Genomic DNA, 18,208 nt, shown 5'->3' with positions numbered 1-18,208 from the left:
CAAATCTACTAAGTGTACTCTCTATGCCAATATCTAAATTGTTGATGAAGATATTGAATAGAACCAGTCCCAAAACAGACCTCTGTGGAACTCCACTTGTTATGCCCTTCCAGCATGACTGTGAACCATTAACTATCTTGCAGGCCACCAGCCCAGGTAAGTGTTCACCCTGCCTCAAAGCCTCCAGCCAAGCCACTTGCCACCTGGCCCTCTGCCCTGTGCCAGGTGGGGGTAAGGGCAGCTGTGCCATCATGGCTCCCCAGGGTGAAACCAGCCACCAAGGCCAGGCAGTATAGCCTTTGCTGCTGCTCACCCAACCTGGGGAGCACGGCCAGCAAGCCTTCTGGAAGGAGCTGTTGTCCACGTCAGGCAGCACTACCCTGGCTTCCCAGGAGGAGCCGACTTCAGAGCAGTGCCGCCCTTGCCACTGCAGGTGGCCCCGGTATGCACCCTCCCACCCCCAACTTCCCAGGCCCCAGTAAGTCCCCCACTCCCTGCCTTGATTCCTGCACCCTCTCCTGCCCTAAGCCCCCCACACACCATGCAGCCACTTCCCTGATTCCTGCATCCCCATCCCCTGCCCTGAGCCCCCACCACCCCGACGCAATCCTCTGCGCTATACAGCCATTGAAACACAGCACATTCATTTTTCTTTTACATTCCAAACTATAGAAAAAAACAAGCATTACTACAGTTAAGGACCCAAGCCATGCTGGGTACCTCTGCTAGTTAATAATATCCATGTAGCGTATAAAGGAAAGCTGGAGAAAATGTATTTAAGAATACTAGGCAAAATTTTCAGAGTGCCTTCAGTGAGACTTGGGAAACACAAATTACTTGGGGCTTTTTTACTCAGCCTGGCATTTGGTAAGTTAAATTTATTAGCGCATTTGCATATAATATGTTTATGTTATTACTTTAAAATGTGGCACATTAAAGCTTCTGCCTGTTCTTATTATCAGCCAGGTGTAAAGGGCCAGAAACATTGCCTACCTTCCTAACCAATAAACACAAGTTAGAAATATGTGTGGCTGGTTTCAACATGATACTGTTACTTAAACTACCATGAACCTGTTCATTCTATCAGAAATGAAATTGAGGGTATAAAGAGAAAACAAATGCTGTCTTTCTAGGTATTGATTACTGTGTGAAAACAGTGACAGTGGATAACAGCCAGGTAGCCCTACAACTCTGGGACACTGCTGGGCAGGAACGGTGAGAAAATGACTTAACCTTCTACTCTCCTACTACATGAATGTGGAAAATAGCAGCCTTAGGTTCAATCCTGCTCCCCATACGTGGGGAGAAATGGGTGTATTCTCCTTTAGTTCAGTAAAAGGGATGGTAGGCGCTTAATCATTTCGCAGCAGAATCAATATGTGCTAAGAGGGTGGGTTATTCAAACACTGCCCGCCTGTTGGAAAGCCTCTGAAAGAAATTGTCCTACAATTTACTATGAAGCAGCGGAGCTTATTGAAACTGTTCTGTCAGCAAGGTTTTTTTTCCACAGAAAATTACTTTATTGACAAGATAGAAATGTTCACACACAAAACACTTGTTTCCCTTTAAACTTTTCATGTTTTCATTAAAAGGCAGGGGAAGAAAAGAAAAGAAAAGAAAAGGAAAACATTAACTTTGGTTTGAAAAAAAACAAATTTTTCAGTTTTCAGTTCCTGAAAATTGAAAAATGTTCAACGTTTATAATTTTTTTCACATGAAGTCTGAATAATTTTTCACAGAGAGGAGTGAATAATTCTTGCAATGGCACACCAAGTTCAGTTAGAAGACAGGAGGTATGGGTCAGAGTGTACATATTGCCATCAGTAGCGCAGAACAGAAAGACAAGAGAAAGGTCAACAACAGGATTTTTCAAAAGGCTTAGTGCACATTTTTGTTTATTTAATCTTTTAGTTATTGGCACTGTGAGTTCCATACGTGGAATTGCCCCTGAATAAGAAAAATAATATTTTTAGGGCTAAATGAAAAGGGGACTGATAAATTCAGAAAGCTCTGAATTTGCTCCTTCGTACACAGCATAGCTCAATTTTCCCTTCAGATCTACGCTGCTGGTCTTTGTTGCAAATTTTGCAGTCATTCAATACATGGGATTGTCAATGATAACAGTGGAGGTTTCATGTGTAAAATCAGTAGGAAGAAAATCCACTCTGCTCCTCAGAGAGCAGAAATATATCTCCTGAGCATAAATTCATATGTAAACTAAGTAAATGAAGCTTTGGTTCTCCCAATCTTACTCCTGTGAATAAACCTTAGTGTGGCAACAGGATGAGTTGACTTCCCACTTAAACTTTTCTATGCCTCCATTTACTGTGCATCTGTAAAGGAGTGTAATTAGCTTAACCACCTTGGTAAATTATTGTAGGATATACATAGGAAAAGCGCTCCAGACCTATTGTTGTTACAAATCATGTGTGCTGTCCCGTTGACTTCATTGGGACTACATGTGAGGAAATGTTATGTATCTGTGGCCCAAACTGAGCTTATATAAGAATGCAAATGTTCTGTCTAGATTCTTATGTGTAAATCTTCACTGCTTCAGGAACTGAAGTGTTGGTGTAAAGCTTCTGATTACTGTATTGCAATCATATTGTCACACTGCTACTGCTCTAAGGCAAAGGGCTATAAGCAGATTTTTATTTGCAGGTACCGCAGTATTACCAAGCAGTTTTTCAGAAAAGCTGATGGTGTCATTGTGATGTATGATATAACAGAAAAAGACACATTCACAGCTGTCAAACAATGGTTGTTAAACATTGAGGTAAGAGGTAACATCTGACAAAGGGGGTCTTTGCCCATGAAAGCTTATGCTGCAATACAGGTCAATATATAGTTTATAAGGTGCCACAGGACTTCAGACTACCTGTTGTTTTTGAGGTAAGAGGACATCACTTTCAGTCTAAACTAATCCAGCCTCATCCTTCAAGTCCTTGTGGGGAGTATGAGCAGAGTAAAAAGGAGGAAGTAAGGCTCTACCACTTCTTGTGCTGAAGCAATTATATGTAGGACAGCAGTTCGCAGAGCTGCCCAGCCAGTTCTTTGCTGAAGTCCTACTCTCATTTTGTAGGAGAACAGTAGTTCTAAAATTGCAAGGAGTAAAATCTCTTCCGAAGCTACCCAGTTTAAGGGGAAGAAGGGAATTCCCAATGTACATTTCTTCACATATTAGCACACAATTTATCAAAGGCGATTCAGCTGAGTGCTCCTTTGTTGTCACTGAAGTTGAAAGGTGCTTTCGTGCTTAACGTAAGAACCAGTTTTGAAACTGCTGTGTCTTCAATTTAGATGGCTGTAATTAGGTTGTTCATGTAAGTCAAAAGTTTGCATAAGTGCTGTATAACTGATTTATTTTATAGGATTCAGCTTCCTGTAGAATAACTTGTTTTTCTATGACCCCCCCGCCATCCGTCGCCCAAGCCCAGTCACAGTCCCTGCCCCACAGAGCTTTTTGCAGTTTAAAAATCCAATGTCTATTCAGATTTTGTGACAATAAGCACAGTATGCTAATGTAAGAAACACTGTTGTCTGTACTGGGCAGTAGGTGGCCTCTGTACTTTGGAGTCAGACCCCAATTCTTCAAATACTTGCCACTGTCAGTTGCCCTGACAACTGTGAGTAGCCCCATTGAAAAAAAAAAACCCAGTATTAAGTATTTGCAGGATCCAGCCCTTATTTTACATTTTTCCTGAACAATTCAACATTTTAGAACAATTCGACACATTAACAATAGCGCTAGAAGAGAATTTTAATTGCGATAAGGAAGCACAGCCTTCTTTCATTTCCAATAATTTACATATTTGATTCATCTTGACTGATTAATTTTGGGAGATGTTAACTGGCATTTAGTTCAAGACATATGGTCAGATCCATTGTCTTTAACTCAGGCAATATGCCTAGATAATCGTGTAATGAATTTAGTCTCTGGTGTACTTTTGATAATAAACTTGGTTCTGATAGTGTTCTACTTGGTAATAAATATTGCCATTTTTCAGAAGTACATTAGATGAAATGTACTTTGATTGATTTAATTGGATCCAAATGCAGTTGTTTCATGACTATCTACTGGGAAAAGTAGGGGCCAGATAACTGTAGTTATATGTAGAACAATATTTCTTTTCTCTATTTTTTTTAATTTGAGTCAGGCTGATTTTGAAGCATTGCTACCACAGAATAATTCATTTATTCCCTTTGTCCAGGTCTGGTGCCTGGTATAATTTTTCATAAAATAATATTTTACTTGCCTGATTCATCTGAAGTATTTTCATTTTCACGTGGGCACATGGTAGGATTTGGCTCTGCTTCCTCTATAATCATATTTTAAACTATTTGAATGATGTTTTTTGCGCAGTATGCATTAGTGTTCTTTGTTCTGCAGGAGGCAACTGGAGAGAATATACCTGTCCTTTTGCTGGGTAATAAAACAGATAGTGAAAAAGAACGAGAAGTTCCTCATGGGCTAGGGGAACATCTAGCCAAGGTATAGTATGGAGAAGGGAATCAGTAATATAACTGAAAGATGAAAGTGTTTAATGGATAATGACATATGTCTGGACATTCAGAAATATAGATTGTTATTTCTAAGAAGGCTATTGCTTTTAGAAAGGAAAATATATTCGTAATACTTACTAGCTGATCTTGGCAAACCCATTCTAGGGAGTAATTAGTTCATTCATTTGTCCCTTAATTAACTACTGAAAAAAGAAAAATATTCTGCATGTGTTATTATTTGCCATTGTTTGTCAAATTATTAATCTGAACATTTTACAGCCTGTGGTTTTCCTGTGAATTGTACTATGGATAATTATTAATGAGTTGTTGGACATCTGAGTCACACAGTGGTGTTTCTGATCCATCACTGGATTATGAATTTTTAAATATGAGAATAATGAATGGTGAATACAATGAGAAGTCTTGTGGCACCTTATAGACTAACAGATATTTTGGAGCACGAGCTTTCATGGGCAAAGACCTGCTTCATCAGATGCAATGCACTGAAAGCTTACGCTCATGCCCATGAAAGCTTATGCTCCAAAATATCTGTTAGTCTATAAGGTGCCACCGGACTTCTCATTGTTTTTGTGGCTACAGACTAACACGGAGCCCTCTCTGAATGGTGCGTAGTGAATGATCGGGTTATCTCCTCAGGGACTGTCTTTCTTTCTGCCATAGTATAGGTTGTCTTGTGGAGACCTCCCTCCATTTACAATCCTACAACATCCTGTGATGCCTACAGCAGTTACTTCTATGGAAAGTCATGATATGAAATTCGGTATTTTTAGCTTCTTTTACTGTGATTTAGTAGCTGGAAACAACAAGAAGGGACACTCTGTGGAGTACACAAAATTATTCTTCAAACCATCTGTGATCCAGAGGCTCATTGGACTTATGATGACCAGATGTCTTAATTTTACGGGGGCAGTCCTGATATTTGGGGCTTTTTCCTACTGAGTTGCCCATTGACTCCCAGTTCCCAGTCCTGATTTTTTACACTTGATATCTTGTCACCCTAAGTGGACTAGCAAATAACAAAAGTGCTAGCTTACACACAGATACCATTTTTTATTCAGATGTATAATGAATATGAATACAAATGAATGACAACAGCTCCAATAGGTTCCTCTATATATAGAAATCAATTTTCCAAATCTTCATGAGAAAGTGAGCTAAAAGGGGCAAAAATATAACTGCATCCCAATCAAATTAGATGTCTGGTTCCACAAATATGTCTGTAAATATGTTTTCCCTCTATTCATTACTTAGTGGTAACAAATTGACTAGTTTGTCCAAAATGCAATGGAGTCAATGCAAGCAATATTTGGACATAATTTAAAGAGGGCTATGTGTCACTTTTGATCTGTATGCAGCCTGACAATAACACATCTCCATATCTAGGTAGGGTGGGTTCAGCTCAGAAAGTTTGAAAACAGCTCAGAATGCCGGGAGGGGTTGGCTCAGGGTGTGGAAAGAGAAGTAGCTAGAGGCTGTGTGAAGGCAGGTGACTAGCTCAGGCTGCAGGAGAGGGTAGCTACAGGCTGTATGAGGCTGGGCATAACCCAGGGTGTGAGGAAGGGGCAGGTAGAGGCTGTGTGTGGATAGGTGGCCAGGTCAGAGTGCAGGTGCAGGGTAGCTAGGAGTGGTGCAGGCAGGGGGTGGCCTGCTGAGGTGAATTTGGGTGGAAGTGGCACTCCCTGGTCCTGCCATATGGAGCTGACTTGAGCCCTGCTGGCCCTTGCCCCAAAAATAGAAGGAACACGACATCAATGCCTGAAGGGCTTCCCCCTAGCCCAGGCCCGCATGGCCACCTTTCTCCCACTGTGCCCTGGACTTTTTATAGCAATTTTACCAAGTGTCCTGTATTCACCTCAGGGAAATATGGTTACCCTATGCATAGGTCTTGTGTTGTTATGTGGTTTTTATTTTGTGTTTAAAGGATGAAGAAGGGTGCTTTCTTATTTAGGGCCTGATTCTACTCCCATTGTAGCAAGTTATAAAATTTCCACTGACTTCAGGGTCAATGCTATCAGCCCTTTAGTACAGATTGAACCTTTTGAAACTGATACTCGCTGGTTCGGCAACATCCATGGTTCTGGAGGAGGGACAGATGTGCTTGGACCACAATGTCCTGGTGGAGGGCTGATGGCTGAGAGCCCACTCAGGCTGACAGCAAAGGAGCTGGTGGCTGAGCTGCTGGCCAGGCAAGTAGCAGGGGGCCTGGAAGCCCTGCTGGGGCTGGTGGCCAGGAGCCAGGCAGGCCAGTATGGCAGCAGGGCAGCGGGGCTTGGGGCTGGGACTCAGTGGCTGATGCTGAAAGCCTGGTGCAGCACAGCAGCAGGACAGTGGGATCGAGAGCCCAGTGAGGCACAGTGGCAGGGCTGGCAGGGCCAGTAGCCCCATACGGCACACAGTGGGGCTGGGAGCCCAACAGGGCCAGAAGCAGAGCTGGGGGCTGGGTGCCCAGTGTAGCAGCAGAGCCAGTGGCTGGGAGCCTTGCTGGGACTCAGATTCTAGCTGGGTCAGTGGCAGCAAGGGAGCCAGCAGGAAGGCTGGCATCCAAGCCAGGTGCTGAGCTGGGCTGGCAGGCCAGTGGCAAGGGGCCAGAATTGACCTCCCCAGTCCAGCAAATTCCCTTGTCTGGGAAACGTCAGGTCACAGGGGTGCCAGGCCATGGAAGGCCAACCTGTACTAAGCTAATTTGTCAGCTTTTCCCGCTCATCATTAAAATCTGGATAAAAGAGGAGATACCCAGTGAAATGAGGGAAGTCCTGGTTGTCACCACCTTCAACAAAGGGGATAAAAGTAGACTGTGGAAACCATCAGGATATCTCTCTCCTTGCCACTGCAGGCAAAGTTGTGGTACAGATCTGTGCAACATGCCTTCTGTCTTTGTCAGAAAATTATTTACCGGAGTCACAGAGTGGTTTCCAACCATGTTGCGGAACTCTGGATAGGATCTTCACAGCAGGGGAACTGCAAGAAAAGCATCGGGAGAAAAACCTACAACTGTATCTGGCTTTCATTGATCTAACTAAAGCCCTTAATTCAGCAAATTGCTGTTCCCTTTGGATTGTACTTTCAAAGACTGGGTGTCCTGAATAATATATCAATGTCCTCATGTTGCTTCATGAAAGCATGAAAGCAACTGCTCTGAGCAGTACTGGCTCCCAGAACGAATCTTTCAAAGTACAAGCAGGAGTCAAACAGGGCTGCATCATTGCCTCAACCATGTTTGTGGATTTTATTGACATCATTCTTTTCCTGATGCGGGGAAGCCCCCTGCTGTTGTTGTCATCACTTATACAATGGGTGGAAAGCTGATCAGGGTTAGCAGGCTGAAAGTTAAAGTAACATTTCCACCACATCTAACATGGAACTTCAGTATGCTGATGACAACACAATTTTTGCTCTCTTTGAGAAAGATCTTCAAATGATCTTAAATGTGTTTGCCAGTGCTTACAGATGTCTTAGTCTCATGCTCAACATCAAGAAGACCAAAGTGCTCCATCAGCTCTCTCCAGATGAGGTACCACACACTCCATCTGTTAAAATAAATGGAGAGGAAATGAAGAATGATGATCATTTTCTCTACCTTGGAAGTCCTCTCTCACCCAAGGCAGATATGGATGCAGAAATCCAACAGTGTCTGTGCTGTGCCAATGCAGCCTTTGCTTGTTTACAGCACAGGGTTTTTAAAGATCATAACATCTGGACAGGCGCTAATCTTCTCATTTATTAAGCTATTATTCTACCAACATTGTTGTATGCGTCTGAAACTGGACAACCTACAGATATCACTTTAAAGTTCTTGAGAGGCATCACCAAAGTTGCCTCCAAGGGATCTTGAAGATCAAATAGGAAGACAGACACACCAACCTTAGTGTTCGGGAGGAGGCAAAGACCACCAGTATGGGGACAATGACCCTTTGTGAGCAACTCTGCTGGACTAGTCAAGTTGTCTGGATGCCAGACCATCACCTCCCGAAACAGGTCCTGTTCTCACACCTGAAAGAACAGTACCATAACGTAGGAGGCCACCGGAAACATTATAAGGACTCGCTGAAGGATAAGATAGAGAAGTGCAGTATTGACAGTGACCCCTAGGAGACTCTTGCCCAGGATCGTTCAAAAGGGAATGAAGTGCTACATTATGGTCCCCTGCAGTTTGAATTTGCCCGGCAACAAGCTGAGGAGGAGCAGAGGCATAGGAGGAGGAAAGGATACGGGCTTTCCGTTATGATCAACAGCCTCTTGCCATAGCTGTCAATGTCCGTCCTCACTGTAATGGAATTTGTGGTTCAAGGATAGGCCTTATCAGCTGTCAAGTCCCATGGAAGATGATCAGCTTTGGCAATGAGTGATCACCATCATCACTTAAAAGCTTCTGTATTTAGTAAATCTCTAGTATCCAAATGAAGGTGTAATTTCAGGCCCTGCAGGTAGCTTTCTAAGAAGGACTCCAAGGTACTTTTGTTGGCGTTTTATACAAACAGCAAATGACACATGAAAGGTGAATGGAGGGAGTAGGTGGCTATTTTTCATTTAGCTCTTTTTTAAAAATGGGCAATGAGTAAAACCAAGATGAATCACTCTGAGATGCAGAACTTGCAGCCCACCAGGTCATTAACTGTAACACAGCATGTAAGGAAACAAAATGTTTTACAAAGTAACATAAAACAATGTCAAATGAAAAATGATAACATTCAAATGAATGAGTACTCATAAATGAATGAAAGACAGAGCGAAAGTAAGACGTGATCAGCAACAATTTGACATTTGAAAAGCTGCAAAGATTTAATTAAATTACAGCAATTTGCTTGTTGAGCTTATACTAATTTATTTTAATGAAATATTAATTACTGCTCAATGGCAATGTAATTCCTATGAAACCACATATGACATCTCCATTAACAAATCCACTTGAGTTGCTCGCATACATGAATTACTCCTAGCTCATTCAGACTATACCAGGTCATATCCTCAGCTGATGTAAATCTGCACAGCATTGTTAATATCAAAGGCACCAAACCTATTTACACCTGCAGAGGACCTGGCTCATTGTTAGTAATTTTTCAAGATTGTTGGTGGATCACATTTAAAGTACAGTAGGTGATGTGGTACAGCTTTTGTTGCATCGTGAACTTGGATAATTAGCAGCTTGGAATCCTGCTAGCTAGATAATGTGCAGAAATCAACCAAGAAGTCTTCTAGGGGATTCCTGATACATGGCACACTTTGTGCGCCTCCTCCAGCATGGCTAAGGATACAATCTGTCACTGAAGTTGCAGTGCTGGCACACAGAAGAAAGTCCTGTCAAATCCTCATCCCCTGAAAGGACTGGAGGATGCAGTGTGATACTGCCAGGAATGGAAGAAGTCAGAGAGCTATTTCCAGCAGGTTCTAGTAGGGATGACCGGGGCAACTAGACCTCAAGAAAGGAGATGTGTAATTAGCAACATTAAAGAAGAAGCACCCCAACATGAATCAACACTGCCTAGAATGCAGCCCTGGCACTGCAGAATGGGACCAATATCTCAAAGCAAAAGTACTCATGTTTAATAGAAATCTGATAATGTCCAAAATCATCTCTCTATGAAGACAATAGAGTTACTGTCACAGATCAGGGCAACTGCACCTACATTCTTTCTCCATGGTCCACCCAGGGCTGCCATGTTTAGACTTCCAGCTCCCAGTCATTCACCCTATTGTTCAGAGATAAATCTCACTGACTCCTGGCTGGAGTTTTTCCCAGGCTACGTGGTTGCTTGCCGACACTGTGATATGCCCTGCAAGCCAGACTGATTTTTTTTTTCCCATCACCAGAGGCAAGGGGGGATGGGGATTTGCATTCACCGCCCCCTAGACATTTTCCAGGAAATCCATTTCACATGTGTCATCACATAAATCCGTTCTTGTCTGCCGCATTGTTCAATACGCTCCTTTGACCAGACTAGCTTACACTAATCTATAGACTTCTCCCTTAATATAATGGACCCCAAAGATATACAAACTCAATTCACTATGGTCTCTTGAAGATATTGCAGGAATTTGCTGTCTGTCGCCATTACTATTAATAAAATATATTTGCCTTTTCTAGTAGATTTAAAAAGAAATCTCCATTCGGTGAACAGTTCAGACAAACAAGTCCAAAGAATATTTGGAAGAGCATATGGAGGACTCAGGGCAGCCATCGCCCTGGTGAAGGGGAACACAGTAACTACAACCGTCTACTTGAAAAGCACTAGGAAAAGAAAAAGGATGAGCTTATAGTTAAGGCACTGGATTAGCATCCAGGAAACTGAGTGATCTTGCTCAAATCACTTAACCTCCTTGTACCAGTGTTTCCCATCCTTCAAAGGATAAAATACTTCCATCTAGTTTATTTAGAGCTGTGTAAGCTTTTGTGGAGAAGGACCATTCTTTATTATGTACTTGAACAGTGCTAAGCAGAATGGGGCCTGTCAGTTCTATTGTAAATAAATAATGTTAAAGAAGTGGGGAAATTGCTCAAGAAGGCACAAAAGGCTATCTGATGGGAGCTGCTTAGCAGGGCACTCAGTTTACGAGCTACGACATGCCTTATTTTGATTTTTTTCCTTCCCCTTAGCCAGGGGAGCCGGAAGAGAGCAGGCCATGTTCCCGTCATTTTTACCAGCCATAAAGACAAGCAATGCGAGGAGGGGGCAGAGAGGAGTGAGTGGAGGGTGGGATCTTACGTGTGAAGGAGCAGAGCAGGAGCAAAGCTTTGAGTGGCAGGGGAGGTGTAGGATGTCAGGGGAAGGGACGGTGAAGAGGCGGATGGGGAAAGGGACAGCACAGGGGCAGGGACTGGCAGAGAAAGGGTGGCAAGGGTGGGTCATTGGGAGAAGGGGTGGGGGTACATGGGCACTGGTTCCTCCCAACTTTAGAGGGCTTCTGCTGCTCCTGACCCCTAGCAACTCTCTCCCTCTTCTCATTTTAAAAAGCCCAGGCAGTGGGGCATTGCTGCCGCCTTTACTTCAGGAGGCCGTTCCACAATGAGGCTTCCAGACGGCAATTGACAACATCACTCTTCTCTCCTGGCTTGTCCGTTTGTTCTTTTTTCCCCGTTCTTTAGGTGCCTCCTCATTGTCCATGATTTTTCAAAAATAATAGTCAGTGGCATGATAAATTCATCAGCTAGTTCCCTTGAGAGGGGAAGATGCATCTCGTACAGTTAATTAGACATCACTTGCCTTCTGCTACCGAGAGTTTCCTCTGGGCGGGTTATCAGTGCATTTTCCTTCAGCATTTAAAGGCACGGCCTCTCCTAGTGCAGGGGTAACTGTGTCATCAAAAAAAGGGTCTGTTTGTTAAACGGACAGAGATGGATGATTGCCATCAGGTATACGTGTCTTATTCTCGCACATTAAGGGTTTGCTCTGTCATATGGCATTTGCTGAGAAATCAATTCTGATTCATGCCAGCATCATGTGTGTTATTTCTCCTCAAAGAAGAATCTTCCCTTGATTGTAGCCCCGAAAAGGAAGGCCAGTGCCATTCACAGTCATGCTCACGTACATCAACTTCATGCAGGCTTGATTTCCTTTTAAGGTCTGACTGCAATTTTCTATAGGATAACAAAAGGCGTTGCTCTGAGATTATATTTGATTTCAGATTTATATTTGAGTAACTATTGATATATTTAATGGAAATTTCACCAACTGTCCTCAGATAAGCTAGAAATAACCTCAGCTTGTTTATCTGTCTATATCTAAGTACTGTTATGATGATATCTGTCTATATCTAAGTATAAAGATATAGACAGCTATCATTATAACAATTATTCAGCATATTAACATTCCAATCTCACATCTATTTTTCAGCTATCAATAAAATGCAAATTTAAACCAATTGTATCTTTCTTTCTCATTGGGCCAGGCTAGGATAATACATTAAAATTGTGGCATTCATCAAAATGTAGAAATAAAATACTGAAAAACACCTCTAAAAAGGTGAGCACAGAGGAAACCACTGCATAAAGTGCAAAGGACTTCATGGCTGACAAAAGATGAATATTGATTGTGTTCTTCTGATGACATCTTTATTTATTGTTGAGGTTTACCCAAGGACATACGTCCCAATTTCCCCCATAATCAGAGGGAACTGAATTACCTATTTGTGTTTATTTGTTCCTTTTATCTCCCAATGTTTCCACTCTGCCTTATAACGTTAAACTGGCATCTTATGCAAAACTGACTGAAATGGTCTTTCTGTTTGATCTAGGAGTACAATTTAATTTTCTATGAATGCAGTGCGTGTTCCGGTCATAACATCCAAGAGCCAGTGGTTCACTTAGCTAGGTAAGGAAAACACCTTTCACTTTTTAAAAAGTGGACTGTTGTATGGGTAAAAAGTAGTGGAAGAGAAGAACAGACTAAGCAAAAATTCAGAATAAGATTTGTAAGTGAATTGAATTGACCCTATTGCTCATGATTCTATTTGTTAAACTACTTGTCTCTGATAGGAAGCACCCTTCCTCTGTCTGAATATTCTCTTGTACCTTTTCAGTTACAGTCAGTAGTGCTGATCCTGCAAGAAGCTCCAGGTGCACAGACCTCTGTGCGCACGTGGAGCTCCATTGAAGTCAGTGAGGCTCTGCATGGGCAGCAGTGCCCATGTCTGCAGAGTCAGTTGCAAAATAAGGGCTTACAAGAGGAGGAATGTGTGTAGAGCTGCAAAACGCAGTGGTAGCTTCCAGCAGCAGCCTGTGGGAGTACTAGGGGAATGCACAGGAACACCCCTATGCTCTTTCACAGCGAGCTGCAGCCCGTGCTGCTTCCCCCGGCCACTTCAGTTCCGCTACCTGACTGAAAGACTGAGAAGGAGATTTTCGAAAGTATGTAAGGAATTCAGGCGTACAAATCCTAATACAATTAAATGGGGCATCTGCTCCTAAATCCTGTAAGCATTTTTGAAACTCTCCCCCAGTATACTTTGAACAGAAGCAAAACTAGTAATGAATGGCAGATATTGGAGACTGTACATCCTGGGAGGAATCTTGAAGTGAGTCATCATTCTTACTGAAGTTTGTGAAAATTTGGAGATTTGTTGAACTTTTTCGCCATTACTTGGTGGCTCCCAACAATGAATAACATGAACCCCCTCCTCCTCCCACCCCTAGCCCCAAGATAACAGCAATGAAACTTGCAGCTTTGATACACAAAAATATCCACAAGTTGCAAATGATCAGCTCTAGCTGTGGCTTTCCAAATCAATGTACAAAGTAGGCTTTGCAGTACATCAGCCTCAATTTTTGTTTTATAAAGCATGCTCACTTACACATTAGCCCACCAAATTTTGTTTTCAGTTAATGTCCTAGTCATCAACACAAATTACCTTGTCCAACTATGATGATGTAGGGTTTTTTTTTTCTTGTGAGTATTATTGCTTTTCTCTGAGAGTGGTTTATTTTTGTTTCTTGTCTAGGATTTTAAAAGAACAAGAAGATAAAGTGAAAGAAAAGACTATTCTGCTGCAGCAAGACTCAAAGAAAAAGTCTTGTTGTGCCAGACGGTAGAAGATTACGGTACATTTAGACAATAATCATCTATCTTGTTTCACACTACAGTGCATCATCAGATCTGCCTTATGTTCAAAATATGCCTTACACTGCATTGTGAATGTCACAGGAGAAATCATCGAAGAATATAGCACACACTCACTTCCCACTCTTTGCAAAGATGAAGGCCTTAGTTAGGATTACATCGCTTGTAAAGGCTTTAAGGAATCTATTGTTATGTGTTTCTATTTCACTTAGTGCCAGGGGGCCCGATCCATGACCATATGCTTAAACGCTGCTGGATTATCAATAAGAAATCTACTTTGAACAAGAAGCTGATTCTGACAGTGCATGATCATAGACATCCTTACCTGAATAGCCCTTATCTTTTGCGTAGCCCAGTTGATTTATGTGGGATTGCACATATAAGGGTAGAGTTTGCAGGATTAGATCCCTTATCTTTTAGCCTTAAATCTTGGTTCAATGTTGCCCATCGCTAGTTGTGTCTGTTTGGGGGGTTTATTTAAATTAACATAAATTAAGCCTAAACAATTAAGTGTAAGATGCCATATAAGGTTTTGAGAGTAAATTGTAAGAATGCAGACAAGAAGTTGGATTGCCAGAGTGACCTTAACTGATGCACACTACACAACTGTCGTATGTTTATTCCTAGTGACATTGTTTGCACATGGAGCCTCGTTGTGGGGCCACAACTCACGCTACAGTGCCTTTACATGACTCAATGGTATCTGTGGGACTATTCATACAAATAGGTTTTCACCAATGCCAGTATGGGTTTTACACATGGCCTGTATAGCCAGCCATAATTTAACATCAAAGACAGATGTCTCTTGTTGGCTGACACAACTCCACCTCCTTTCATAAGGCTCCATCATAGCAGATTTAGCAGGAGATAGCCCGAGGCCAAAATTTTGAGAATTGGCTGCCTAAAGTTAAACTCATGTTTTGGGAGATCAAAAAAAAACATCTTATGTCATGAAGAGCCCAGGTGTGATTGAAATTCAAGAGGACTACTGCTCCTACATTCCTCAGGTGCTTCTAAAAAACCGCCTCATTATGCACCTAAACAAATGGCTGATTTTCAAAAGTGCTGAGCAGCCAGCAACTCCCTTTTTAGCTTAATCAGAGCTGCAGGGGGCACAATATTTGAAAAATCACACCCTTTATGGAGGTGTCTAACTTTAGGGCCCAGTCTTAAAATCTTGGCCTCTAGACCAACAAGCTGAATTCATTTTTTTTCTTTCGGCCATCCCGGCAGAATATGAATGAAGTGAGCAACTTTGGAGCTGGCCCTCTAGCAGGAATTTGAATTATTCCTGATGGCTTTTAGCTGTGCTGGACACCGTGGCACAGTTGTGCTTTCAAGAATTGTTGTAAGTGTGGGTGAGCTTGCACAGAAGTGGACCCTGTCTCAGTTTATTTTATCAACAGAACAGAGCAAAACTGAGGATTGTTTGCTATAAAAAGGAATTTATTTATATGTTATATTTCCAGTCCTTTTTCTAACTTTCAAAAGACTTTAAAAGTACTTGAAAAGTACATAGATTTGGAACAAGTTTAATTAAAAATAAGAGACTGTGTTTTTATAGAAGACCAAAAAGCTAAACACTAGTTATGTAGCTATTTTATTTTATTTTATTTTATTGAATAAAACCTTTAAAGTAATTCTATTCGCTGTTGGAACATTTGTTTCTCAAAGAGATTCATGACCATCACTGTAGAAGGGGAATGCAGATTTTTCCTTAGAGCATCTTCCTTCTCCATTAAGCGAAACCTACGTTGATACCCTCCCAAACAGCTGAGGTTTAGCCTGGACCTCCTTCCATGAAGCTGGGATCTAATTCCTTTTTAGCGTGGTGGGATGGGCAAGATGGTCTATGAGCATCTAACGCTTGCTTGCACGCCCTTCCTGCTCGATGGGTTATGACACCTATGCTGAGGGCCCCACTGAAAAACAGTGAAGAGGAGCAGAACAGCATTCCAAATGATGGCTATTCCCTTGGCTTCCCAGTGTCATAGAGAGAGAACCATTTCCTGGGGGGCCAGCTACTGTGGGGAGGGAACATATTACTGTTGGGCTGGGTTCTGAAGGTTGTCCCTGCTGGGGATTTGCCCTAGTGACAGTCATCAGCGTCCAGCCCTAGACATAGGAAAGCTACTTCTTACCCCCGTTTCTGTCTAGGGTCAGTGCCCACAGCTCAGTGAGCCCCTTTGCCCTTCAATTACGGTGGGGACAAATCTCCAGCCCAGAAACAGCTCAGACTCAAGCACATTCTGCTCTCCCTTGGTTCAGGCTTCCACCACTCGGCATCCAAATGTCAGAAATCTGCTGTCTGGCCAGCCAGCCAAGCGCAGCAGGTCTGTAGGAGGCGACGGCTACGTCTACACGTGAAGCCAACATCGAAATAGCTTATTTCGATGTAGCAACATCGAAATAGGCTATTTCGATGAATAACGTCTACACGTCCTTCAGGGCTGGCAACGTCGATGTTCAACTTTGACGTTGCGTGGCACCACATCGAAATAGGCCCTGCGAGGGAACGTCTACACGCCAAAGTAGCACACATCGAAATAAGGGTGCCAGGCACAGCTGCAGACAGGGTCACAGGGCAGACTCAACAGCAAGCCGCTCCCTTAAAGGGCCCCTCCCAGACACAGTTGCACTAAACAGCACAAGATCCACAGAGCCGACAACTGGTTGCAGACCCTGTGCATGCAGCATGGATCCCCAGCTGTGGCAGCAGCAGCCAGAAGCCCTGGGCTAAGGGCTGCTGCCCACGGTGACCATAGAGCCCCGCAGGGGCTGGAGAGAGAGCATCTCTCAACCCCCCAGCTGATGGCCGCCATGGAGGACCTGGCAATTTCGACGTTGCGGGACGCGGATCGTCTACACGGTCCCTACTTCGACATTGAACGTCGAAGTAGGGTGCTATTCCGATCCCCTCATGAGGTTAGCGACTTCAACGTCTCACCGCCTAACGTCGAAGTTAACTTCGAAATAGCGCCTGACACATGTAGCCGCGACGGGCGCTATTTTGAAGTTAGTGCCGCTACTTCGAAGTAGCGTGCACATGTAGACACAGCTGACAAGGCTCAGCAGGCCAGCTCTTAAGCCAGGCAGCAGCAGTAGTTTTGCAACTGCCCAAGAATTTGCGTGGGGTTGTGCTAGCTCCTGTGCCTGCTGGTTCCTAAACCAGCACCTGCCTTGCCCTGTTCCAGGTAACCCAGCTCAAACCCTCAGCTCTGATCTCTCACTTTGGCTCTGGCATCTGGCCATGATCCTAACCTCCTATTCCTGGCAGCTGACTCCTGTTCCAACCCCATCCTGCTTTCTCTAATTGTAACCAGAACTTAATGTCTCTGAGCTGGTTTCTGCAACCGCAGCCGGGAGGTTTTCCCCTTGTGTAACTCCAGAATCAGGCCCCTAACTTCTGATTCCCTGAAGAGCAGAGTCATCCTGAAGGATCACAGATGGGGGCACAGGATGGTTTCTGAGGTAGCCCGCTGCTATTTGTCTAATGATTTAAAGGTTAATGCAATATTCTGGTACCGGAGCAAGAAAGAAATGAAAATCTAGTGGGAAGCAGAGCATGGGTATCATGGGGCCTCCCCATCCATTATTCAGGAGGCAACCTTTTTGGGCGTAAAACCAATATCATGTGTCAAGAATAAATTGCCGATTCATAGTCCTTGACTCCAGACCTCTGCAACACTGCAGAACACTTCTGTTACTGGATGGGGGTAAGTACTTTTTATTTCCCTTCTTCCATCAGACACACAGGTGAGAGAAGTACAGTGAGGGTGGGGGATGCCTGGCTTTCCTGCGCCTAGGGGCCAGTCCAGCTGCCAGTTCCTCTAGCCCTGGGTTCTGGTTTCCAGGCAGCCCCCCTGGAGTATCACCAGTTCCCCAACTCCAGGGTTCCCCTGGCCTTGTGCAGGCTTCACTGACCTCTCCAGGATCCCGCCACCCACCAGTCCAGTTGTGGACTTAACCAGTCTGTAGGGATCCTCTGGCCCCTGACCCTGCCAGCTCTGGCATCCCACTGCTGTCCAAGAGCTCTGCAGCTGCCCCTCAGCTGTGGCCCCAGCCCAAGGCAGTGAAGTTTGCCAACTATCCCGGACTGGACAAACCGGACACCATTTGCAGCAATGGATTCT

The 18,208-nt window shown here is 43.5% G+C and overlaps 1 protein-coding gene across 1 annotated transcript in view; it reads left to right on the top strand.

The window, feature by feature from the left end:
- Window positions 1-15,661, top strand: part of CRACR2A (calcium release activated channel regulator 2A) — an 83,972-nt gene extending 68,311 nt beyond the window's left edge. The window contains exons 14-18 of the mRNA XM_074997327.1: window positions 1,134-1,215; window positions 2,662-2,776; window positions 4,391-4,492; window positions 12,754-12,830; window positions 13,957-15,661. Of these exons, the coding sequence (XP_074853428.1) occupies window positions 1,134-1,215; window positions 2,662-2,776; window positions 4,391-4,492; window positions 12,754-12,830; window positions 13,957-14,047 (467 nt within the window). The 3' untranslated portion in view covers window positions 14,048-15,661. The remainder of the gene's footprint in view (window positions 1-1,133; window positions 1,216-2,661; window positions 2,777-4,390; window positions 4,493-12,753; window positions 12,831-13,956) is intronic.
- Window positions 15,662-18,208: the final 2,547 nt, after the last annotated feature.

This window comes from Carettochelys insculpta, chromosome 1 (assembly GCF_033958435.1).
Source record: "Carettochelys insculpta isolate YL-2023 chromosome 1, ASM3395843v1, whole genome shotgun sequence".
NCBI classification, from domain to species: Eukaryota; Metazoa; Chordata; order Testudines; family Carettochelyidae; genus Carettochelys; species Carettochelys insculpta.
This window is presented reverse-complemented; position numbering and strand designations above follow the sequence as displayed.